The 27,217-nt window shown below is 43.3% G+C and overlaps 1 protein-coding gene and 1 non-coding gene across 6 annotated transcripts in view; both read left to right on the forward strand.

Moving 5' to 3' along the window:
• The window catches only part of REEP1 (receptor accessory protein 1), a 137,172-nt gene that overhangs the window by 70,983 nt on the left and 38,972 nt on the right, over positions 1-27,217 (forward strand). For all 5 annotated transcript variants that reach the window (XM_055540327.1, XM_055540324.1, XM_055540325.1 and 2 more), the window contains exons 3-4: positions 7,070-7,146; positions 23,692-23,812. In XM_055540327.1, coding sequence (XP_055396302.1) covers positions 7,070-7,146; positions 23,692-23,812 — 198 coding nt within the window. The remainder of the gene's footprint in view (positions 1-7,069; positions 7,147-23,691; positions 23,813-27,217) is intronic.
• On the forward strand, positions 18,621-18,693 carry TRNAE-UUC (transfer RNA glutamic acid (anticodon UUC)). The gene has a single exon. It is a non-coding gene; the product is annotated as a tRNA-Glu (tRNA).

Here is a 27,217-nt window from a genome sequence, read left to right on the forward strand (position 1 = left end):
CTGGTCATCTCATCCACCTGATTACCAAGAGCCTCCTCTGCCATAGGGACCTTCTGGTGAGCGTTAGCATGAGCCACAAATATCTGCATTCTATGGACCCATCCTGGAGAAGGCGATGGCACTCCAGTCCAGTACCCTTTCCTGGAAAATTCCATGGACAGAGGAGCCTGGTAGGCTGCACTCCATGGGGTCATAAAGAGTCGGACACAACTGAGCGACTTCACTTTCACTTTTCACTTTCCTGCATTGGAGAAGGAAATGGCAACCCACTCCAGTGTTCTTGTCTGGAGAATCCCAGGGACGGGGGAGCCTGGTGGGCTGCCGTCTATGGGGTCGCACAGAGTTGGACACGACTGAAGCGACTTAGCAGCAGCAGCAGCATGGACCCATCCACATAATTTCAAAACCACCTCAACACCAAATTCTCAGTCTTGTCCCTTCCAAGTACCTCATCATCTATCCAAATTCTTACGTGGTGTTTTAAAATGTATCCCAGATTCATTTTAATCAGCTATGGTAAGGCATGCAGACACAGAAATGACTCATAGAGGAAGAAGTTTTTACTCACAGTTCCTTGGAAGTAGGAGGTTCAGCACATCATGCAGGGCCACTGGAGAAGCACCAGGGTCAGTTAGGAGTTAGAGGGAGAGCAAGGGGAAAACATGGGCATTGACCTTATTACAGTTTCTGTGGGGAATTCAAGGCAAAGCAGAGTGAGCAACCTTACTACTGGCTAGTTTGAATAATTTCAGCAGGCTCTGGGGTATGGGATCTGCCTCCAGTTATCTGGCAGCTGGCCCCAGATGACTAGGGCTGGGAAATATTAGCTCAACCTGTGAGAGCTCCATAAAGGAGGTGGTTTGTAGTATGGACCCCAGATTGCTCAGTTTGCATATGTGCCCTGGGATAAGAAATTTGCTATCTTTATGAATTAGCTAGTCATAGGAGAGGCAGTCTCTCCAGTCAGCAAGACCCCAACATCAAGAACACAGAAAATGGGACTTCCCTGGTGGTCCAGTGGTTAAGACTTCTTCCAATGCAAGTTCATTGCATGAAAGGGAATGCAAGTTCAGTTCCTGGTTGGAGAGCTAAGATCCCACATGCCTTGTGGCCAAAAAACCTTGCAGTCATAAAACAGAAACAATATTGTAAAAAATTCAGTAAAGACTTTAAAAATGATCCACATCAAGAAAAATCTAAAAAAAAGAATACAGAAAATATGAAAATATGGTTAATATACATGCTGCTGCTGCTAAGTCGCTTCAGTCATGTCCGACTCTGTGCAACCCCATAGACGGCAGCCCACCAGGCTCCCCCGTCCCTGGGATTCTCCAGGCAAGAACACTGGAGTGGGTTGCCATTTCCTTCTCCAGTGCATGAAAGTGAAAAGTGAAAGTGAAGTTGCTCAGTCGTGTCCGACTCGTATAAATGCCTTACCTCAGGACAATTCTCCTTCTGGATTGAGAGCACTGCTCAAAGTTCTGCCTACAGGGAATTTCCCTCCCTACTCTCTCCCAGCCACCTCTGACTATACAGTTGTCCCCTGTGAACTTGTACCAGCAGATGATGCCAACTCATCTGTCAACCAGGCTCAGATATTTCCTTCCTCAGTCATTTGTCAGAGAGGGTTCCCTGTGAGACTGAAGCAGAGCTCAGATGCAGAAGGGAGTGTGAAAGGCTTAAGAAATATTAGTGTGACTGGTGTGGGGGAGGGTCCAAAGGTGAGGTAAGCTAAGAGTTGACTGAGCCTGCTGCCTCCAGAGTTCATGGAGGAGGCCTTTCACAGGCTCCCAAGAGCCCTGGGGGCAGGATCTGATGGGTCCTGGGGTCTCAGCCCATTCTGTGACTCATGGAAGGTCACCAAGATCTACTTCCCACCCTTTTGTTGTAACCTAGGGTCATCGCTTCTCTCCTGTCTCCTCATTCCTGTGCTTGACCAGTCCAGAGGGAGTTCCCAGTTGTGCTGTCAACTGTCCACTCCAGAGTTGCCCCGATGATAATGTCACAAGTCAACAATATCTTCCTCTCTCTATTCTGGGTGCCGGCCTACCCACACTCCCACTCACCTTGCAGGGAGTTTGGGGTAGAATCCCTTTAACATGGCAAGTTCTATTTCAAATCTTGGAAAAAGAACTTCCATTTGGTTTCTCTGAGGAGTGGTCGGGAGACCATTTCCAGATATTTATTTATGGTTTCCATGTCTGAGTCACCAGTATTTCATTTACCTTGTTAGGCTCAGTGAGTCATTCTCAGATCCTTCTTTCTGCATGAAAGTATTTTAAGGTGAAGGAGTACATGATGGAAAATTCTTCAGGCTATCCCTTCCAGCCTCCTCTCTGCCATGGCTTCCTCATCTTTGTCTTCAGTCTTCAGCCCCAATCTCCTTCCTGAGATTTACTTTTGCCTCTCTAGAGACCCATTGGGCATTTTTCTTAGATGTCCTCCAGAACCCTCAGATTGTCCTCAGCCTCATGGAGCTCAGCTTCTTCTCCCTAATTTGGCTTTTTTATTTTTTTTAATTTCTTGTTAATGTGAGTGGTTCCATAACTATCAGTCACTCATGCCCTGACTTCAGCAGGTCCCTTCCCTCCCGTGGTATACCTAGCCATCCTTCTCTTGGGGAGCATTTCTTGCCTTGTAAGCTATCTAATCCCATCTTCCCAAAAACCCACTTAGGCCAGTATTCTCTGAAGTGCAGCATCTTAACTACTGGACCTCCAGGGAAGTCCCTGGAATATGGTTTGAACACTGAAAAGAAAAAACTTCAAGAGAGGGAATTCAGGCTCCTTGCAGTGTATATGGATACCAGTGTTGGGAATTCTTAGATCCTGGGCCCCAGTATACCAGAGAGTTTACAGCTAGATAAGATTGTTTGCTTCCTGCTAAGGAGCCTGTTCTGCTGCAGATAACCTTGGTAGTATACAGTGTCACAAATAAGTTTCTTTTGATGGACTAAGCCAGCCTTGTTCCCAAGGGTTTATTCTGTTTTTCTAAATAGAGAAGGCCTCTAATTGATCTACTTGGCCACATGTTTCAGAGTCACAAAGGCAATGAGATTCACCAGAACTGCCTCTGGTTTTTGAAAGATATTTTTGCTGGGTATAGAATTATATGTTGGCACTATTTTGTGTGTGTGTGTGTGGCACTTTAAAGATGTTATTTATTTTCTTCTGGTATTTGTTGTTTCTGATAAAAAGTCAACTGTAAGTCTTACAGTCATTCCCCTGTATGTAATGTCTTTTTCCCCCCTCACTTAAGATTTTCCCTTTGTTTTTTAGCAGTTTTACTATAATGTGGCTAGATGTGGTTTTCTTCATATTTATCTTGCTTCAATTCACTGGGTTTTGTGGGTTTGATATGTTGGTAAAATTTTGGAAAACTTTAGGCAGTATTTCTTCAAATAATTTTTCTATCCAATTCTCTTTTTTCTCTTCTCTCAAATTCCTATTCCATGTATATTTGACTGCTTGATGTGTGTTCCTCAGGTATTGAGACTCTTCATCCCCCAGCCCACTCCCTAACCTAGGCTTCAGCCTGGTTGATTCTGTTGTCTTGTCTTCAAGTTCACTGATGTCTTGTTGTGACCAAACTGCTATAAATTCCATTCAATAATCAAAAACATTTTTTTCAGATGTTTTGTTTTTCAGTTCTAGGATGTCATTTAGTTCTTTTTAAAGATTTTCCTTCTTTCTCTAGAAATCTCCCATCTCTTCACTTATTATATCTACCTTTTCCTATAGATTTTTTAAAACATATTTATACTTAAAAAAAAAAATACTGAACCCATCCTTTTCCTCCTAGGATAAGTGTCTTGTTAAGTGGTGATAAAAAAAAATCTATAACAAAATATCTGTTAGTAAGTTGCTGTATATCTTCTTTGGTGAGATATATGTTCAGATATTGGATTGTTATTTTTGTTGTTGAGTTTTAAGTATTTGTTGAATATTTTTGATACAAGTCCCTTTTCAGATATATGTATTGCAAATATTTTCTCCCAGTCTGTGGCTTGTCTTTTCATTCTCTGAACAATATCTTTTGCAGAGCATAAATTTTTCATTTTAATGAAGTCTGGCTTTTCATTTTTTTCTTCCATGGGTCATGGTGGTGTGTTAAAAGACGAATTACCAAATTCCAGATCACCTAGGTTTTCTCTTGTGTTATCTTCTAGAAATTTTATAGTTTTAGTTAATTTTTGTGCAAGATGTAAGATCAGTGTCTACATCTATTTGTTTTTTGAATGTAAATATCCAGTTGTTCCCAGCACCACTTATTGAAAAAACTATCTTTTCTCCATCAAATTGCCTTTGCTCCTTTGTCAAGGATCAGTTTGTGCAGTCTGTTTGGAGGCTGTCTCTTCTATTTGTCTAGTCTATTTGATATATTTATCTGTTATTTCACTAATACCACACTCTCCTGGTTATTGTAGCTTTATAGTAAGTCTTAAAATTAGACAGTGTCGGTTCTCTGACTTTGTTTCTCTTCTTCAGTATCATATTGGCTATTCAGGTCTTTTATCATAAATGAGTGTTGGGTTTATTGATTACTGATTCATTTTCTAAAAGATATGGGCCCTTGACACACTTTAAATTGGGTTATTTGTCTTTTTATTGGGGCTTCCCTAGTAGCTCAGTTGGTAAAGAATCTGCCTGCAGTGCAGGAGACCTGGGTTTGATCTTTTTATCATTGTGCTATATAAATTCTTTATTATTTCAATACAAATACTTTGTCAGATACTGATTTGCAAGTATTTTCCCCATTTTGTGGGTTGTATTTTCACTTTCTTGATGATATCTTTTGAAGTACAAAAATTTAAAATTTTTATAAGGTCTAATATATCTATTTTCTTTTTTTTTTGCTTGTGTTTTTAGTGTCACATCTAAGAAAACATTTTTTAACCCAAGGCTGCAAAAATTTACTCCTGTGTTTTCTTGTAAGAAAACACATTACATTTAGGTTATTACATTTAGGTCTCTGATCCATTTTGAGTTCACTTTTTTGTATATGGTGTGAGGTAGAAGTCCATCTTCATTCTTTTACGTGTGAATATTTAGTTGTCTCAATATACATTTATACTTTTTAAAGTCTTTCCTAATTGTAACATCTAAGTCAAATATGGATCTGTTTCTATTGACTAGTTTTTCTCTTAACCATGGAGCATATTTTCCTGTTTCTTCATGTATATATACACACACACACACACACACATACACATCTTTTTGATGGTTGGAGTTTTTATGTACACTTCATCATAGGAACTCCAGATCTGTGTTATCTTCTTGTGAAGAAGGTTAATTTTTATTCTAGCAGGCAGTTAATGTCTAACAGATCATCTTGACCTTGTGGTAGTTAAGTTTTACATTTTTGGGGGGCAGGTGTATTTCAGTTTTACTCTTAGTCCTAGAGCTAATCTCTTAAGTCCTAGGTTGTAATTTTTATTCCTGAAGTATGACCTTTTAGATGTTCCCCTGGAAATTCCCAAATGTTTACCAACCTTCTCTAATTAGGCAAAACTTGAACTCCACACTCTATTTCTCCTGTAGTGGGCAGAAACTGAATCTCTGCTCAACTCTCCACTTCCTAGCTGTATTTTACTCAGCCACCTTGGCATATTACCAAGGTGGCTGATTCTGTACAATTCAGAAGCCAGCTAAGAAATTGAAAGGAATTTATATGTGAGTTTGGTTTATGACTTATGCTTCCCTCTTACTGAGGATTTTTCCTTTTCAATTTCCAGCATCTTTGACCATCTCAAACTCTGTTTTCCACTTCCTCAGGCAAATTCGGCTATGGGTTTCTTCTGGAGTTCTGTCTGCCACATGATTTGCTGACCGGGTGGTTTCTTTAGCTGCATCCACGTGGATTTACTCTGGTGTGGTCCCCACATTTCAAAAGTTGGATCCTTTCCAGTTTCTGCCAGCTTTTGATAGCTTTTCTAGCCTTCAGACAATTACTTTAAAATATTTTGTTTAGGGAATTCCCTGGCAGCCGAGTGGTTAGGATTCTGTGCTTTTGATGCTGAAGGTGTGGGTTCAGTCTCTGGTCAGGGAACTAAGATTTCCCATATGCCACATGGTGTGGCCAAAGATAGATAGAATAAAATAAAATATTTTGTTCTGAGTTTATTATCATTATTGGCAAGAGGATTAGTCCAATACAAACTACCCCACCATTTCTAAAAACAGGAGGAGCAGACTAAGGACTTTGGACTTTATTCTGCAGGCTAGAAGATTTTAAATGAAAGGTTAGTAGGATGAGTTCATGCTTTGTGGGAGATTAGTGTGGGGATAGTTTGCAAGATGGATTGGTAAGAGGAAAGTCAAGGGGCAGGAAAGCAGTTAGGAGACTCTTACAGTAGTTAAAGAGAGCGGGGGCAGGCGGGGAGGGGGAAACCAAGGCTTCAACTAGGGAAGAGAAACAGTAGAAATGGAAAAGGATGGTGACATGGGGGAGATAAAAGAAAAGATCCAGTTTCTGTGAGGGCTTTCCCACATGAAAGAGTTTTTTGTTTGCTTGTTTTGCTGTACCTCAGCATGTGGAATCTTAGTTCCTGACCAGGGATCAAACCCGTGCCCCTTGCAGTAGAAGCTCTGAGTCCTAACCACTGGACCACCAGGGAAGTCCTCAGAAGTGTTTTTAAGTGATCAGTGAGGATTACCATTATTCTATCTCAGAGAATATGGCCAGGTTAAAGTTCATCCCAGAGTGTGTCTCTGTGGAAGTTTGGAAACTTTATTTACCTGGTATTAGTACTGGCAAAATGACCTGACTGAATCTTGAGTCACTGCTGGTCTTCAGGTCTCAGTGGCTCACCTGAGGGCCAGTGAAAGCCACCTAAAGTCTACTTTGAGCTTGAGCCTGGGTCAGTTGTGGAAATGGCCTATTTGCTTGTAGCCCCAGGGTCTGGAGTGGAACAGGACCAACCTGGGGAAGGATAGGACAAGGGGTCACCAGTGGTAGGCCAGGCTGCCTGGACCCATCTCAACATCTGCTGTTGGAGCCTGTTCTCTAAAGTTGGAAACCATTCATCCTTGACCTTTTCTGCTAGCTTTATTGCTTTCTCTTTCAACAGGTCAAATGGATGATGTACTGGATTATATTTGCACTATTCACCACAGCAGAGACATTCACCGACATCTTCCTTTGTTGGTAAGTACTCCAGGACTTTTCCAGGTAAGTTGCCTAGTCTCAAGGGAGAGATGGAAAAGGTCTGACCACAGTCTTAAACCTTATCAGCAGAGAAGCAGGTGCAAGGATATTCACCGGAACATTTCAAATCAAACTTCTTCTAAAGTTGTTCTTCAAGTAAATATTTATTGAATGCCCTTATCAGAGCAGGTATTGTTCTTATAATGATGAGCAAGATAAACAAAATTCTTCAATTAATGGAGTTGGTAAAGAAGCATTCATATGTTAAAAAAATTAAAAGGAAAATAAGAAACAATACACAAAAGTGTGCAATAAAACTAAATTTCCCCCCAACACCATTCACTCTCACCATTACTGCTTTTCACCGTTGTATACAATTTTTAAAAATGTGTGCATGTGTATATGTACACACACCTTTTTTGTTGTTCACTTGCTAAGTTGTGTCTGATTCTTTGCAACTCCATGGACTATAGCCCGCTTGGTTCCTCTGTCCTCCACTATCTCTTGAAATTTACTCAAATTCATGTTCACTGTGTTGATAATGCCATGCAACCATCTCATCCTCTGCCATCCCCTTCTACTTTTGCCTTCAGTCTTTCCCAGCATCAGGGTCTTTTCCAATGAATTGACTCTTCACATCAGGTAGCCAGAATATTGGAGCTTCAGCAAAAGTCCTTCCAATGAATATTCAGGGGTACACACATATACACATACTTTTCCTTTTTTTAAGGATGTACCAAATGCTTTGGACTTCCCTGGTAGCTCAGACAATAAAGAGTCTGCCTGCAATGTAGGAGACCTGGGTTCAATCCCTGGGTTGGGAAGATCCGCTGGAGGAGGGCATGGGAACCCACTCCAGTAATCTTGCTGGCAGAATCCCATGGACAGAGGAGCCTGGTGGGCTACAGTCAGTGGGGGGCACAAAGAGTTGAACATGACTGAGCGACTAAGCACGACATACAGCACTGTATGCTTCAGCATTATGCAAACCAAGAACTTCCAGATGTCTAAACCAGGTTTAGAAAAGAAAGAGGAGCTAGAGATCAAGCTGCCAACATTCACTGGATTATAGAGAAAGCAAGGGAATTTCAGAAAAACATCTATCTCTGTTTCATTGACTATGCTAAAGCCTTTCACTCTGTGGACATGACAAACTGTGGAAAGCTCTTAGAGAGACAGGAATACCAGACCATCTTACCTGTCTCCTGAGAAACCTGTATGCAGGTCAAGAAGCAACAGTTAGAACCCTGTCTGGAACAAGTGATTGGTTCAAGATCGAGAAAGGAATACAACAGGGCTGTGTATTGTCACCCTGTTTGTTTAACCTATACACTGAGCACATCATGAGAAATGCTAGACTGGATGAGTTACAAGCTGGAATCAAGATAGACAGGAGAAACATCAACAACCTCAGATATGTGGATGATAACACTCTAATGGCAGAAAGTGAAGAGAAACTAAAGAGCCCCTTGACAAGGGTGAAGGAGGAGAGTGAAAGAGCTGGCTTAAGACTAAATATCAAAAAAACTAAGATCATGGCGTCTGGCCCCATTACTGTATGGCAAGTAGAAGGGGGAAAGGTGGAAGTAGTGACCGATTCCCTCTCCTTGGGCTCCAAAATCACTGCAGATGGTGACCGCAGCCATGAAATCAGAAGATGATTGCTTCTTGGCAGGAAAACGATGACAAACCTAGACAGTGTGTTGAAAACCAGAGACATTACTCTGCCAACAGATCAGATCAGTCTCTCAGTCGTGTCCGACTCTTGGCGACCCCATGAATCGCAGCACGCCAGGCCTCCCTGTCCATCACAAACTCCCGGAGTTCACTCACACTCACGTCCATCGAGTCAGTGATGCCATCCAGCCATCTCATCCTCTGTCGCCTCCTTCTCCTCCTGCCCTCAATCCCTCCCAGCATCAGAGTCTTTTCCAATGAGTCAAGTCTTCCCATGAGGTGGCCAAAGTACTGGAGTTTCAGCTTTAGCATCATTCCTTCCAAAGAAATCCCAGGGCTGATCTCCTTCAGAATGGACTGGTTGGATCTCCTTGCAGTCCAAGGGACTCTCAAGAGTCTTCTCCAACACCACACTTCAAAAGCATCAATTCTTCAGCGCTCAGCCTTCTTCACAGTCCAACTCTCACATCCATACATGACCACAGGAAAAACCATAGCCTTGACTAGACGAACCTTTGTTGGCAAAGTAATGTCTCTGCTTTTGAATATGCTATCTAGGTTGGTCGTAGCTTTCCTTCCAAGGAGTAAGCGTCTTTTAATTTCATGGCTGCAGTCACCATCTGTAGTGATTTTGGAGCCCAGAAAAATAAAGTCTGACACTGTTTCCACTGTTTCCCCATCTATTTCCCATGAAGTGGTGGGACCGGATGCCATGATCTTCGTTTTCTGAATGTTGAGCTTTAAGCCAACTTTTTCACTCCCCACTTTCACTTTCATCAAGAGGCTTTTGAGTTCCTCTTCACTTTCTGCCATAAGGGTGGTGTCATCTGCATATCTGAGGTTATTGATATTTCTCCTGGCAATCTTGATTCCAGCTTGTGTTTCTTCCAGTCCAGCGTTTCTCATGATGTACTCTGCATATAAATTAAATAAACAGGGTGACAATATACAGCCTTGACTTACTCCTTTTCCTATTTGGAACCAGTCTGTTGTTCCATGTCCAGTTCTAACTGTTGCTTCCTGACCTGCATACAAATTTCTCAAGAGGCAGATCAGGTGGTCTGGGATTCCCATCTCTTTCAGAATTTTCCACAGTTTGTTGTGATCCACACAGTCAAAGGCTTTGGCATAGTCAATAAAGCAGAAATAGATGTTTTGCTGGAACTCTCTTGCTTTTTCCATGATCCAGCGGATGTTGGCAATTTGATCTCTGGTTCCTCTGCCTTTTCTAAAACCAGCTTGAACATCAGGAAGTTCACAGTTCACATATTGCTGAAGCCTGGCTTGGAGAATTTTGAGCATTACTTTACTAGCGTGTGAGATGAGTGCAATTGTGTGGTAGTTTGAGCATTCTTTGGCATTGCCTTTCTTTGGATTGGAATGAAAACTGACCCTTTCCAGTCCTGTGGCCACTGCTGAGTTTTCCAAATTTGCTGGCATATTGAGTGCAGCACTTTCACAGCATCATCTTTCAGGATTTGAAATAGCTCAACTGGAATTCCATCACCTCCACTAGCTTTGTTCATAGTGATGCTTTCTAAGGCCCACTTGACTTCACATTCCAGGATGTCTGGCTCTAGGTCAGTGATCACACCATCGTGATTATCTGGGTCGTGAAGATCTTTTTTGTACAGTTCTTCTGTGTATTCTTGCCATCTCTTCTTAATATCTTCTGCTTCTGTTAGGTCCATACCATTTCTGTCCTTTATCGAGCCCATCTTTGCATGAAATGTTCCTTTGGTATCTCTGATTTTCTTGAAGAGATCCCTAGTCTTTCCCATTCTGTTGTTTTCCTCTATTTCTTTGCATTGATCGCTGAAGAAGGCTTTCTTATCTCTTCTTGCTATTCTTTGGAACTCTGCATTCAGATGTTTATATCTTTCCTTTTCTCCTTTGCTTTTCACTTCTCTTCTTTTCACAGCTATTTGTAAGGCCTCCCCAGACAGCCATTTTGCTTTTTTGCATTTCTTTTCCATGGGGATGGTCTTGATCCCTGTCTCCTGTACAGTGTCATGAACCTCATTCCATAGTTCATCAGGCACTCTATCTATCAGATCTAGGCCCTTAAATCTATTTCTCACTTCCACTGTATAATCATAAGGGATTTGATTTAGGTCATACCTGAATGGTCTAGTGGTTTTCCCTACTTTCTTCAATTTCAGTCTGAATTTGGCACTAAGGAGTTCATGGTCTGAGCCACAGTCAGCTCCTGGTCTTGTTTTTGCTGACTGTATAGAGCTTCTCCATCTTTGGCTGCAAAGAATATAATCAATGTGATTTCGGTGTTTACCATCTGGTGATGTCCATGTATAGAGTCTTCTCTTGTGTTGTTGGAAGAGGGTGTTTGCTATGACCAGTGCATTTTCTTGGCAAAACTCTATCAGTCTTTGCCCTGCTTCATTCCGTATTCCAAGGCCAAATTTGCCTGTTACTCCAGGTAACAGGAGTAACTCTGCCAACAAAGGTCCATATAATCAAGGCTATGGTCTTCCCAGGGGTCATGTGTGGTTGTGAGAGTTGGACTGTAAAGAAGGCAGAACGCCAAGGAATTGATGCCTTCAAACTGTGGTGCTGGAGAAGACCCCTGAAAGTTCCTTGGACAGCAAGGAGATCAAACCAGTCAATGTTAAGGGAGATTCACTGGATATTCACCCTGACTATTCACTGGACAGACTGATGCTGAAGCTGAAGCTCCAGTATTTTGGTCATCTGATATGCTGCTGCTGCTGCTGCTAAGTCGCTACAGTCGTGTCCAACTCTGTGCGACCCCATAGACGGCAGCCCACCAGGCTCCCCCGTCCCTGGGATTCTCCAGGCAAGAACACTGGAGTGGGTTGCCATTTCCTTCTCCAGTGCATGAAAGTGAAAAGTGAAAGTGAACTCGCTCAGTTGTGTCCGACTCAGCGACCCCATGGACTGCAGCCCACCCAGGCTCCTCTGTCCATGGGGTTTTCCAGGCAAGAGTACTGGAGTGGGGTGCCGTTGCCTTCTCACATCTGATATGAACAGATGCTTATTGGAAAAGTCCCTGATGCTGGGGAAGATTGAGAGCAGAGGGAGAAGAGGGCATCAGAGGATGACATGGCTGGACAACATCATCAATGCAATTTACATAAACTTGAGCAAACTCTGGGAGATGGTGAGGGACAGGGAGACTTGGTGTACTGCAGTTCATGGGGTCTCGAAGAGCTGGACATGATTGGGCGACTGAACAACAGCTATAGTATACCTAATAATTCTTACTTTGTTTTTTAAGTTTATTTTTTTAAATACTTTCATGAAAGCATAAACAGATCTACCTACTTTTTTTTAAAGGCCACATAGAATTTCATGGTATAGATGGACTGTAATTTATTTAATCTATTCCCTTTTGATGGACAGCTCTTTTTCTCTTATGACCAGTACAGTTATAGTGGTGAACCAAGTGAAAATCATAAGCTACGTGTTTGTACTGATATATTGTGTCTTAGCTAAATGAGGTTGTGAATAATATATAGCGTCCTGTTTATATCTGAAGTGTCTGAGTTTGTGCACATGTGAATATATACTAAAAATAGTGTCGAAAATACTCATCACTTAACTAGGGTTATTTCTGCAATTTGGAATCATGAGGTCAGTTTCACATTTGCTGTGTTTTATGAATGTTTTACTGTGATCAAATATCATCAGAAAAAAATAATAAGGATATTTCCATTTTGGAGAAAAAGTTTTCATCCTAAAAAGGATTCGTCTGGACTTATCCTCTGGGGTGTCCTGGGTCAAAGACGTCCACTTCTCTGAACACTAGTTCACTGAATCCTGTCTTGGCTCAGTGTGTATGTAGTTTTTCCCCTGAAGGAACCTGGCTTTCATCTCCACTGGGAGAGAGAGACGTCTCAGCTATTACGACCTCAAGCTGGAAGGAAGGAATCTGGATGACCTAATTTAATATGCTTGTGCCATCCTGTCCTGTTCTGTGCCCAGGTAAACAGCAGACCAGAGATGGGCTGAGTCTCTAAGAATGGAGACAGAACTCTGCTGAGCCATTTTTTTTCCTTCCCCAGGCCCCACGGGCTGGCATTAGGAGGCAAACCCCATTTTGATCAGAGCTTCAGTGGGGAGGCTCCTGTCTGTCCCGTGGAGATGAGGAGAATAGGCTGGACCTAGTGAGGACTGTGAAATCCATTAAGGATCATAGCCACCGTATGACCCAGCAGTCCCATTACTGGGCATATACTCTGAGAAAACCACAATTCAAAAAGACACATGTTACCCCAGTGTTCATTGCAGCACTATTTACAGTAGCCAGGATATGGAAACAACCGAGATGTCCATCGACAGATGAATGGATAAAGAAGTTGTGGTATATATATACAATGGAATACTACTCAGCCATAAAAAGAAATGAATTTGAGTCCCTTCTAGTGAGGTGGATAAACCTAGAGCCTTTTATACAGAGTGAAGTAAGTCAGAAAGAGAAAAACAAATATAGTATATTAAAGCATATATATTGAATCTAGAAAGATGGTACTGATGAACTTAATTGCAGGGAAGGTATGGAGACACAGATGTGGAGAACACAGATGTGGACACAGTGGGGGAACGAGAGGGTGGGATGAACTCAGAGAGTAGCATTGGCACATGTACACTATCATGTGTAAAGTAGATAGCTAGTGGGAAGGTGCTGCTGCTGCTGCTGCTACTGCTAAGTCGCTTCAGTCATGTCCGACTCTATGCGACCCCATAGACGGCAGCCCACCAGGTTCCCCCATCCCTGGGATTCTCCAGGCAAGAACACTGGAGTGGGTTGCCATTTCCTTCTCCAATGCATGAAAGTGAAAAGTCAAAGTGAAGTTGCTCAGTCGTGTCTGACTCTTCGCAACCCCATGGACTGCAGCCTACCAGGCTCCTCCGTCCATGGGATTTTCCAGGCAAGAGTACTGGAGTGGGGTGCCATCGCCTTCTCCAAGTGGGAAGGTGCTAATACGTTAATAACACAGGGAGCCCAGCCTGGTACTCTGTGATGAACTAGAGGGGTGGAATGGGGGCAGGAAGGGAGGCCCAAGAGAAGAGATATAAATATATAGTTATGACTGATTTGCAATGTTGTAGAGCAGAAACTAATGCAACATTGTAAAGCAGTTGTCCTCCAATTAAAAAAAAAGAGAGCATGGCCAGCACTTCTTGTGGTCTAGTCTTCTGTTGCAATGCCCTCCTTTTGGCTGGCACTGGTGGCCTCCTGCTCTCCTCTCATCCTTTATTATGAATACCATGGGGAAGAACGTTAGTCTCATGAGCTCTTTCCTGGGGGTCCCGGCATTTCAACCACTTTGCTGGGTGGAAATCCTACCTAATGATGGATGTGCTGCTCCCTAATAGCTGGGATATGTTTAACCCTTGGTCCTGGAATTTTAGTCTCATGCCTAATAAGTAGACTTCCCAGGTGGCACTAGTGGTAGAGAATCTGCCTGCCAATGCAGGAGACATAAAGAGACTCAGGTTCAATCCCTGGGTCAGGAAGATGCCCTGGAGGAGGGCATGGCAACCCAAGTGTCAACAACTGTCTCTGGGGTTGATTTAATTTTGATTTGGGGGAGGTGTATTACTTTTCTATTGCTTCCATAATAGATTACTAAAACTTTAATATCCTTAAACAGTACAAATTTATTACTTCACAGTTTCTGAGAGTTAGAAGTTCAAGTAGAGTCAACTGAGTCCTCTGCTGAGAAGCTCACAAGACCAAAACCCAGGTGTGGGTCAGCCCAGGCTCTTATCTGGGATCTTATCCCCCAGGTATCTTATCTTATCTGGAATCTCTGGGGAGATTCCACTTACAGGTTCATTCAGGTTGTTGGCAGAGTCAATTCCTTGGGGCTGTAGGACTGAGGTCCCCACTTCCTTGACATCCTGTCATCTTCAAGCCAACAATGGCATGTCATTTCTGTCCTCTTCTGTTACCAGCCAGAGAATGGTCTCTGCCTTATTGTTTAAGGTATCATGTAATTAGATCAAGCCCACCCCAATAATCCAATATAATCTCCCCATCTTAAAAAAAAATTCATGATTAACTATTAAGAGCACTTGCAATACATGTACCAAATGCATTGACTTGAACTTTGAAATTTTCACATGTTCAGTTTTCTTTTTTTTGGCTATGCTGACTCTTCACTGTGGCATGTAGGCTCCATAGTTGCAGTGCACAGGTTTAGTCTCCCAACCAGGGATTGAACCTGCATCTCTTGCATTGGAAGGCACATTCTTAACCACTGGACCATCAGGAAAGTCCCAGTCTCCCTAACTTAAAGTCAGAAGATTAATTACCTTAATTACATCTGTAGAATCCCTTATGCCATGTGAGGTAACATATTGGTGGGTAACATGGGGAGGAAGTTCATAGGACCAAAATGCTGCCTATCACAGGAAGGCGTCTGATAGCTGGTGTATTTGGAGTGTGTGTGCAGTGTGAGCAGAACACCCCTCTCTTCTTGACCCATGTAGAGGCGTCATCTGGTCCCTCCTTGGTCCCCCTGAGCTCGCACTGTCCAGGCAGTTTGTGGGTAGAAAGTGAGGGTCCCTTGCCTGTCTCCTGGCACCTTGGGCTCCGCTTTTGCAGGGAAGAGCAACTAAACCACTACCACCTGTGCCTGTCTCAGCTTGCAGTCTGGACATGCCCTCAGCCTGCTCTGTCTTTTCCTGGCAACCTCCAGGTATCACAGATCCTGGTCTCCTTCTGGGATAGTCCTCCCTCTCCATCCTCTCTTTCACCCTGGGATTGGACCCAGAACAGGCCTATTAGACAGACAGAGCCTCTTTCCCTTCCAGGGAATGGACCCCAATTCAGCAGCTCTAAGTTCTTTTTATAATTAAAGAAGTGGAGAGGTAGTTCTACACCTTCTGGCTTCCTAGAAGCATCTTTCACTTCTGTTCACTTCCTGGACTGGAAATCACCCTTCATGTCTATACTTTTCCTCTCACTCTTCACGCATGCATCCCCACCCTGGTCTCTCCACCTCACCCTTAGCACAGTTCTCTCTTCATAGGTAACTTTTAAAAGCTTTCTATCTTGATGAAAACAGCAGCTGTGTATGGTCCCAGAAGAGATAGTATGGTGGTTTGTTTCACAATTTGTGTAGATTATTTCATTTAATTTTTAAAAACTTATATAATACTACATGCACATGGCAAAATAAAATTGAAACAATACACTAAAAAGTAAGTCCCTCCTCCCCCAGGCCCTTGGCTCTCTCCCCAGAGGTTAGCATGGTCAAAGTCAGTTGTGTTTTCTTCCGGAAATTTTCTGTACACATTAATTGCCTGTATATTTGACAGTTTCATCACTTGCCAAACCCCCTTTGAAATCTCTTAGAAATTCCCTGGCAGTCCAATGGTTAGGGCACAGAGCTTTCACTGTTGAGGCTTTGGTTCAATCCCTGGTTGCTGAACTGAGATTCGGCAGGCCACCCGGCATGACTGAAAAAAAAAAAGGAAACTCTTACCCCCTTGAGTGTGACGGTATTGTATCGAGAGCACAGAATTGCACCTGAGTGCTGTACAAATGACTTGGATATTATGGGTTCATCCAGCCTTTTCTTCTCAAATACATCCTAATTCTTAAGGTCAGGGCAATTCAAGGGCTTATCCACATAGAATGTTGTTGTTGTCCAGTAACTAAGTTGTGTCTGACTCCCTTGACTCTGTGGTCTGCAACACGCCAGGCTTCCCTGTCCTTCACCATCTCCCAGAGTTTGCTCAAACTCGTGTCCATTGAGTCAGTGATGCCATTCAACCATCTCATCCTCTGTCGCCCCCTTCTCTTCCTTTCTTCAATCTTTCCCAGCATCAGGGTCTTTTCCAATGAGTCGGCTTTTTGCATCAGGTGACCAAAATACTGGAGCTTCAGCTTCAGCATCAGTCCTTCCAATGAATATTCAGGGCTGATTTCCTTTAGGATTGACTGGTTTGATCTCCTTGCTGTCCAAGGGACTCTCAAGAGTCTTCTCCAGCACCACAATTCAAAAGCATCAGTTCTTCGGTGTTCAGCATTCTTTATGGTCCAACCCTCACATCCGTACATGACTACCGGAAAAACCATAGCTTTGACTATATGGACCTTTGGCTAGATACATAGTAAGAATTGTGAGGTGTATGTTTGTGAGCAATGGATGATGATTCGGAGAGAAGCAAAGCCCTTGAGCCACGCTGAGATATTGTTCCATTACTCACCGCACATTATGGGGTTATCTGTTGGTCTTGCTAAATGACAAGCCACTAAGGGTGAGGATGTTTCTACCCTAGCTTTGGTTTCCCTGAACTGCTTAGCATGGGCCCCTTACCTCATAGTTTTTCAGTTGAATTTTCCCAACTGAGTGAATCACTCAGTAAGCCAGCAGTTGTCTTTGAATAGAAAGATCAGATCAGATCAGTCGCTCAGTCGTGTCCGACTCTTGGCGACCCCATGAATCGCAGCACGCCAGGCCTCCCTGTCCATCACCAACTCCCGGAGTTCACTCAGACTCATGTCCATTGAGTCAGTGATGCCATCCAGCCATCTCATCCTCTGTCGTCCCCTTCTCCTCTTGCCCCCAATCCCTCCCAGCATCAGAGTCTTTTCCAATGAGTCAACTCTTCGCATGAGGTGGCCAAAGTACTGGAGTTTCAGCTTTAGCATCATTCCTTCCAAAGAAATCCCAGGGCTGATCTCCTTCAGAAGGGACTGGTTGGATCTCCTTGCAGTCCAAGGGACTCTCAAGAGTCTTCTCCAACACCACACTTCAAAAGCATCAATTCTTCGGCGCTCAGCCTTCTTCGCAATCCGACTCTCACATCCATACATGACCACAGGAAAAACCATAGCCTTGACTAGACGAACCTTTGTTGGCAAAGTAATGTCTCTGCTTTTGAATATGCTATCTAGGTTGGTCATAACTTTCTTTCCAGGGAGTAAGCATCTTTTAATTTCATGGCTGCAGTCACCATCTGCAGTGATTTTGGAGCCCAGAAAAATAAAGTCTGACACTGTTTCCACTGTTTCCCCATCTATTTCCCATGAAGTGATGGGACTGGATGCCATGATCTTCAGAGCAGGAAAAAAGCTTGAGGAAAAAAAGTGAAAGCAAATGAAGTGATTGATAAGAGTAGCACCTGCTCACCACAACTAGAGAAAGCCTATGTACAGCAATGAACCTGGAGAAAGAAATGGAAACCCACTCCAGTATTCTTGCCTGGAGAATCCTCATGGACAGAGGAGCCTGGTGGGCTACAGCCCATGAGGTCACAAATAGTCAGATATGACTGAACGACTAACACAGCAATGAAGACCCAGTACAACTAAAAATAACTTTTTTTAAAGTCATGTTAATGTGGATGGGGTACACAGGAAAGATCTTGAAGAACAAGGAGGCTTAGCAGCAGGCTGACCAGAGAATACAGGGGCTCCGGCAGCTCAGAAGAACTGCTCAGGATCTAATGCCCATCCTCCCCACCAACCCCCCACTCTACCAATCCTCATAACCTGGGGCAGGCTCTTACACTGTCCTACACTGTGAGCATGAGGCTGGGGAGAACCAGGCTCTTGTACTCATGCTTGCACAAAAGTGCAGCTTCTACCTATAAATCAGATACCTGCAAAATTTTCACTTCTGAGCATTTTCTTAAAGGTACATTATCATTAGGACATAAAGAAGCATACTCCAGGAGATTCATGGCAGCTCTGTTGTAGTAGCTAAAGGTTGTGACCTTTGTAAATATCCATCCATGGGAGTCTGGGTAGATGCTCATGCCCCCTATACAGCCATTAAGAAGGGTAAGGCCTGGGGAATTCCCTGGTGGTCCAGTGGTTAGGACTCTGTTCTTTCACTGCCCTGGGCCCAGGTTCAATCCTTGGCCAGGGAACTATGATCCTGCAAGTCACATGAAACAGCCAAAAAAAAGAGAGAGAGACAGAAACCACTCTCCATGTACTGGTATGAGAAAATCTCCAGTTCAGTTCAGTTCAGTCGTTCAGTCATGTCCGACTCCTTGCAACCCCATGAACCACAGCATGCCAGGCCTCCCTGTCCATCACCAACTCCCAGAGTCCAACCAAACCCATGTCCATCAAGTCAGTGATGCCATCCAACAATCTCATCCTCTGTTGTCCCCTTCTCCTCCTGCCCTCAATCTTTCCTAGCATCAGGGTCTTTTCAAATGAATCAGCTCTTCGCATTAGGTGGCCAAAGTATTGGAATTTCAGCTTCAGCGTCAGTCCTTCCAATGAACACCCAGGACTGATCTCCTTTAGGATGGACTGGTTGGATCTCCTTGCAGTCCAAGGGACTCTCAAGAGTCTTCTCCAACACCACAGTTCAAAAGCATCAATTCTTCGGTGCTCAGCTTTCTTTATAGTCCAACTTTCACATCCATACATGACCACTGGAAAAACCATAGCTTTGACTAGATGGACCATTGTTGACAAAGTAATGTCTCTGCTTTTTAATATGCTGTCTAGGTTAGTCATAACTTTCCTGCCAAGAAGCAAGCGTCTTTTAATTTCATGGCTGCAATCACCATCCACAGTGATTTTGGAACCCAAAAAAATAAAGTCAGTCACTGTTTCCACTGTTTCCCCATCTATTTGCCATGAAGTGATGGGACCAGATGCCCTGATCTTAGTTTTCTGAATGTTGAGCTTTAAGCCAACTTTTTCACTCTCCTCTTTCACTTTCATCAAGAGGCTCTTTAGTTCTTCTTTACTTTCTGCTTTAAGGGTGGTGTCATCTGCATATCTGAGGTTATTGATCTTTCTCCCGGCAATCTTGATTCCAGCTTGTGCTTCCTCCAGCCCAGCATTTCTCATGATGTACTCTGCATATAAGTTAAATAAGCAGGGTGACAATATACAGCCTTGACGTACTCCTTTTCCTGTTTGGAAGCAGTCTGTTGTTCCATGTCCAGTTCTAACTGTTTCTTCCTGACCTGCATACAGGTTTCTTAAGAGGCAGGTCAGGTGGTATGGTATGCCGATCTCTTTCAGAATTTTCCACAGTTTATTGTGATCCACACAGTCAAAGGCTTTGGCATAGTCAATAAAACAAAAGTAGATGTTCTGAAACTCTCTTGCTTTTTCGATGATCCAACGGATGTTGGCAATTTGATCTCTGGTTCCTCTGCCTTTTCTAAAACCAGCTTGAACATCTGGAAGTTCACAGTTCACATTATTGCTGAAGCCACCAGAGTGTCCTGTTCATTGGATGTGTGGTGGGGAAAGCAAGGTGTGGTGTGAAGGGGAGCAGAGAATACCACTGAGTGAGTGTAGGGAGCATTGCAGGTGTCCTACATGCCCACATGATAGTATATCTTAGCCCCAGTCCACTTCTGGAAGGATCTACAGGAAACTGATGATGCTTTTGTGCTTTTGGAAAAGGGTCCAAGATGGGAAAGAGACTCTGTTATGTCCCCTTTTGGACTTCTAGAATCTTTTAAACTATGTGGACACACAACCTATTAAAAAAAAACCAACCCATATCTCTTACATAATATACAAAAGAGCCACAGTGTGACAGATTCCCCCTAGGATTATCTGTGTATCTTGGATTGGTGCCTGAGCTTGCCAGGCTCATTTGCCCCTTGGGGCTGACAAATACTTGTTTTCAAGACCAAATTTCCTCCATTGTTAATCACCAGAGTGTTCAAATATGAGAGGATCACATCTCTGTTCCTTCAGCTCCTTCTCTTTTCTGGCTGTGAAGCATTAAACGATCTTGACATGAAAGTGTCCTTTAGTTTCTAGGGGAATGTTCAGGAAGGGCCTGCCAGGAGCAGAAGGCAGTGGCCTAGGATGGGGAAAGAAGGGGTGGTGGAGCTGCTGTCTGGAGTGATGTGAGAGTTAAAGACCTCTGAAATGTCTTGCTAGAAATTACTATTTGTGTTTGCTCTCTTATCACGAGGATGGCCTGGAAGGGGTTTACTTTTTTGATGCCTCAAACCTGCCCGGGTATCATGTTCCCTCATAGCATCATGTTTGAATGGTACCCAGGATTTGTTTTTAAGTTTGCTAAGACATGCAGAGGGGCTCCCTGATGTCTCAGTTGGTAACGAATCCGCCTGTAATACAGGAGGCCCTGGTTTGATTCCTGGATTGGTAAGTTCCCCTAGAAAATGGATAGTCTACCCACCCCAGCGTTCTTGGGCCTCCTTGGTGGCTCAGATGGTAAAGAATCTGCCTGCAGTACAGGAGACCTGGGCTTGACCCATGGGTTGGGAAGATCTCCTGGAGGAGGGCGTGGCAACCCACTCCAGTATTCTTGCCTGGAGAATCCCCATGGACAGAGGACCCTGGCGTGCTGCAGGGTCGCAAAGAGTTGCAAAGTCGCAAAGAGTTGGACACGACTGAGCAACTAAGCACAGCATAGCACAAGACATGCAGACACAGAAATGACTATTATGAAGGAATAAGTTTGTTAACTTCACAGATCCCAAGGGACTTCCCTGGTGATCCAGTGGCTAAGAGTCCACACTTTCAGTGCAGGGATCCTGGGTTCAATCCCTCATCAGGAACTAGATCCCACATGCTGCAACTAAGAGTTGACATGCTGCAACTGAAGATCCTGTGTGCCACAGTGAAGACCCAGTACAGTCAAATATATAAATAAATAAATATTTTTTAAAAGATACACAGATCCCTAGAGGCACAGTGTGCCATGCAGAGTCACACAGGCAGATCAGGAAGCAGAGGAAAGAAGTGTGGGCAGGAGCCTGTATTGTGGTGTCCATGAGAGAGGCAGTCTCTCCATCAGCAAGGTCCCAAGATGTCAAAGCATCAGAATACAAAAAATAAAAAGACCTGGTTAATACCCATTTGACCTGCCAAGTACGGTTGCACAGGTTGTTCATAGCACAAGATACCTGGCCAGTGGAGCTGAAATTCAGATGAAGCCCTGTTTGCAAGTCATATGCTCACAGGACTGCATCCAGTTGAAGGGTTGGGCTTTTTCTCACACGTGCAGAAGTACCATATGGGTTAACAGAGACCCTTGATGGCGCTTGTCTCAGGATGTTATTCTACACTAATTGTCTTGATTTGAGCAATCTCTGTTTCCTTGACTGGACTGTCGGTTCCGAGGATGCCAGAACCTTGTCTGTGCTTCCTGCTAGACTGGAAGCTCCAAGAGAACAGGGCTCAGGTCTTCTTTATTCCCCAGTGTCCTCTTGGTGCTCAGCACCAACTGCCACATATGGGTGCTGGCAAAGGGTTTATGGGATACATCAGTGAATAGTACCCAGAACTTTAAACTTCAGAGTTATATTTTATCTGTACCTTGAACTCTTCTTTCTTTTGCTACCAAAATGATCAAAACCTTTTTGCCTGCTGTTGGTTTTTAAAATTTAGGTTTTTTTCTATTGAAGTATAGGTGGCGGTAGTGGTAAAGAACCCACCTGCCAAAGCAGGACATATATGAGACAAGGGTTTGATCCCTGGGTTGGGAAGATCCCCTGGAGGAGGGCATGGGAACCCACTCCAGTATTCTTGCCTAGGGAACTCCATGGAAAGAGGAGCCTGGCAGGCTACATGGGGTGGCAAAAAATTGGACATGACTGAAATGACTTAGCATGCAGGCATAGTTGATTTACAATGATGTGTTAGTGTCAGGTGTACAGCTGAATCACTTTGCTGTACACCTAAAACTATATACATATGTTTAGTTCAGTCACTCAGTTGTGTCCAACTCTTTGCGATCCCATGGACTGTAGCACGCCAGGCTTCCCTGTCCATCATCAACTCCCGGAGCTTACTCCAGCTCATGTCCATCGAGTCGGTGATGCCATCCAGTCATCTCATCCTCTGTCGTCCCCTTCTCCTCTTGCTTTCAATCTTTCCCAGCATCAGAGTCTTTTCAAATGAGTCAGTTCTTCACATCAGGTGGCCAAAATATTGGAGTTTCAGTTTCACCATCAGTCCTTTCAATAAATATTCAGGACTGATTTCCTTTAGGATGGACTGGTTTGATCTCCTTGTTGTCTAAGGGATTCTCAGGGAATATATATATACATATACTATATATATGTATATATACATATATGTATATAAAGCAGTTATATATATTGTACTTGTTCAGTTGCTTAGTCATGTCTAACTCTTTGCAACCCCATGGACTGCAGCACACCAGGCTTTCCTGTATTTTACTATTTATATTCTATTCCCTGCCCCCCTCCCCCAAGTCTGCCGTTGGTTTGAGCAGGGTAAGTACCATCCTCTTTCCTGCAAGAGTTGGGCTCCTGTCCAGCCTGTTTGGGGACTAAGAAGACAGCCAAGGAACAGAGGCTTTCATTCTAAGTGGAGATTCTTTGTCAGCTCTGCCCTGCTGTGAATTCTCCAAGTGTTTGTCCCTTCTTGGCCTCCAGGAAAGAGTGAATGAGTGGGAACTCGGGCGAGGGTGGATGTGGCATCTGGGCCTGCAGGAGCTCCGGCTCCAGCCAAAGTGAACAGAGCCTGGCAAAAAGCGCCAGTTGTTGTCAGGCACAGTCATAGAGTGACTGCTGAGAGACCCTGGGTCCCTAGCTTGTTTGACAACAAGAAAACGTGAACGGGCTTTGCGAACTCCCTGGTGGTCTCATAGATAGGACTCTGTGCTTTCACCGCTAGGTGCCTGGGTTCAATTCCTGCTCAGGGAACTAAGATCCTACAAGCCTCATACTGAGGTCACACACACACAGAAAAGGAACTGGTTTTCAAAAGAGACCCTGGACTTGTACCTCGGCTGTGTGTGTGTGCACACTCGTTCATGGGAATCTGAGGACCAGGCTGTGTGCAGGCAGGAGAGCTATCTGTGCTCCCAGGTTCTGTCTGTCATAGGCTCAGGGCAGAGTTGCTGAAAACCTAATGGAATGTGTATGTTTCTCATCTCTCTCCAGGTTTCCATTCTATTATGAACTAAAAATAGCATTTGTAGCCTGGCTGCTGTCTCCCTACACAAAAGGCTCCAGCCTCCTCTACAGGAAGTTTGTACATCCCACACTGTCTTCAAAAGAAAAGGTAATTTGTGTTGTTCTGCCTTTCAGTCCTTCCAGTGAGTGAAAAAAAATTTTTAAGTGATTTTTTTTTTTAAAAAGACATATGATTTTATTGAAGGAGACTCTTGATTGACTTATTTGCCCCCTACCCGAAAATTGTTCCTTCTAATCTTTCTCTTTTAAGTCTATTTTTATGACCTGGTGAAATTCTCAAAACGATATTATTCATCACTATTATTGTAAAACATTTCCATACATCGAAACAAAAGACAGAAAAAAATTCACTCATAATTCAACTCCCCAAACTGAATTTCTTTCCTTTCATCAGGCTCAGCGCCTGTCCTTTTGTAGATGGAATTTTTATATATATTACTAAAAAATACTTTAAAAACTTAGTACAGGTCTTCCCTGCTGGCTCAGTAGTAAAGAATCTGCCTGCCAGTGCGGGAGACACAGGTTTGATCCCTGGTCTGGGAGGATCCTGCATTCTGAGGAGCAGCTAAGCCCATGCACCATAACCACTAAGCTTGTGCCCTCAACCCCAGGAGCCACAGCTACCGAGCTCACGTGCCGCAGTTATCGAAGCCTGCTCGCCCTAGAGCTTGTGCTCCGCAACAGGAGACGCCACTGCAGTGAGAAGCCCACATACCACAGCTACTACAGAGTAGCCCCCGCTGACTGCAACTAGACAAAAGCCTGAGCAGCAACCAAGACTCAGCATGGACAAAAAAATAAAAATGATAAATGTTAAAGATAAAAATAATAAATTTTTAAAAACCTAACATAAACAGGAAAGTTGAAGCCTAGAGAGATGAAAAGACTTGAATTTGTGCCTGGATAGCTACAACAGAGACTGGAATATAACAACTTTCTAGTACATTTGCTTTATTGATCAATGATAAAATGTATGCTACAAATGAAATACCTGCTATTTTTATACTTTATAAGTTATCAGTTGATAAGTGTGTTAATGAGAATAGACATAATAATTTGTTTCATTCAATTTACCTTTTGTGTTTTGCTTCAAAGTTTTGCTTCCCATACATCCTTGAAATGAAAATGTAGATTTGTCTAATGTCAGAGATGGAAAGGAGAAGGCAATGGCACCCCACTCCAGTACTCTTGCCTGGAAAATCCCATGGGTGGAGGAGCCTGGTGGGCTGCAGTCCATAGGGTCACTAGGAGTCGGACACGACTGAGCGACGTCACTTTCACTTTTCACTTTCATGCATTGGAGAAGGAAATGGCAACTCACTCCAGTGTTCTTGCCTGGAGAATCCCAGGGACGGGGGAACCTGGTGGGCTGCTGTCTATGGGGTCACACAGAGTCGGACACAACTGAAGCGACTTAGCATAAGCATACAGAGATGGAAAAAATAAGATAGGGAGAAATTGCAGGAAGGAGTCAACAATATCTAAGGATACACGGAGGAATTACAACTTATACCTCTTGAAAAGAAATTTAAGCTACTTTTAAGATAATGTCACTGTCTATTAAATTATTTTTTGTTTAACATCTCCTCTGAACCTGATTTGTCAGATTTGTTTTCAATGGATTGTTCCATGGTTTTGTTAAGATTTCATACAGTAAGAGACACACACATGCTAAGTTGCTAAGTCATGTCCTACGGTAGCCTGCCATGCTCCTCTGTCCATGGGATTTCCCAGGCAAGGATATTGGAGTGGGTTGCCATTTCCTCCTCCAGAGGCTCTTTCCAATCCAGGGATCAAACCCACATCTCCTGTGTCTCCTGCATTGGCAGGTGGATTCTTTACCACTGAGACACTAAGGGAAATAATAGATGCAGAAACCATTAAAATAAAAGACTTCTGTCTTATTAATTTGTTTGGTAGCTCCTTTTTTCATTCAATGCAGTCTATGTAATGTTTCCTTAAAATGTTAACCATACACACACACACCAAAAAGCCAAAACGAAACCCGAAGGCAATAACTACAAAAAGCTGAAAAGATGCATTACTTGTCTTCTGAAATCTTAAACATGTTTGCATACCATCCTTTTCCATTTGTGGGTCCATAAGGACCCACAAACATCACCACACATAGTATACAATCAACTTCTATTGACTTCTTGTCTTAGAATAAATTCTTGAGAGTGGGATTATTGGGTCCAGCATTCTGTAATTCATTAATGATATTATATGACTTTCTGAACTGGTTGTGTGGTAAGATTCTACCATATGAATTAAGAGCACTATCAATTCAGTTCAGTCACTCAGTCGTGTCTGACTCTTTGTGACCCCATGGACTGCAGCACACCAGGCCTCCCTGTCTGTTACCAACTCCCAGAGTTTACTCAAACTCCTGACCATTGCGTCAGTGATACCATCCAACCATCTCATCCTCCATCATCCCCTTCTTCTCTCGCTTTCAATCTTTTCCAGCATCAGGGTCTTTTCAAATGAGTCAGCTCTTTGCATCAGGTGGCCAAAGTATTGGAGTTTTGACTTCAACATCAGTCCTTCCAATGAACATTCACGACTGATTTCCTTTAGGATGGACTGGTTGAATCTCCTTGTAGTCCAAGGGACTCTCAAGAGTCTTCTCCAACACCACAGTTCAAAAGCATCAATTCTTCTGAGCTCAGCTTTCTTTTTTTTTTTTTTTTCAGCTTTCTTTATAGTCAAACTCTCACATCCGTACATGACCACTGGAAAAACCATAGCCTTGACTAGACAGACCTTTGTTGATAAAGTAATGTCTCTGCTTTTTAATATGCTGTCTAGGTTTGTCATAGCTTTTCTTCCAAGGAGCAAGCGTCTTTTTATTTCATGGCTGCAGTCACCATCTGCAGCAATTTTGGAGCCCCCCAAAATAAAGTCTGCAACTGTTTCCACTGTTTCTCCATCTATTTGCCATGAATTAATGTGACCAGATGCCATGATCTTAGTTTTCTGAATGTTGAGCTTTAAGCCAACTTTTTTACTATAGGTGGCTTGATATATTCGTTTCTGTTGCTTCTGAAAGTTGTACACTTTGGGTTTCCAGGGCAAGGCTTTGAGTACATCAGCTGGAGGTACTCCAGTAGAGGTTACTGTAGCCATTTCTGAGACGCCCTTTAGGAACTAGGACACAACACTTACTGTCTCAGAGAGTAATCCCTGCCTCCACCTCATTATCAAATCTCTACTCTTCCTACTTCCCTTTCTCTAAACACTGGACTTAACCCTGAAGCCACTAATGTAATTTCCACTGACTCTTTTTTTTTATTTTATTTTATTTTTAAACTTTACATAATTGTATTAGTTTTGCCAAATATCAAAATGAATCCGCCACAGGTATACATGTGTTCCCCATCCTGAACCCTCCTCCCTCCTCCCTCCCCATACCATCCCTCTGAGTCATCCCAGTGCACCAGCCCCAATCATCCAGTATCGTGCATCGAACCTGGACTGGCAACTCGTTTCA

The sequence above is a fragment of the Bubalus kerabau genome, chromosome 11, assembly GCF_029407905.1.
Source record: "Bubalus kerabau isolate K-KA32 ecotype Philippines breed swamp buffalo chromosome 11, PCC_UOA_SB_1v2, whole genome shotgun sequence".
Classification (NCBI taxonomy): Eukaryota; Metazoa; Chordata; class Mammalia; order Artiodactyla; family Bovidae; genus Bubalus; species Bubalus kerabau.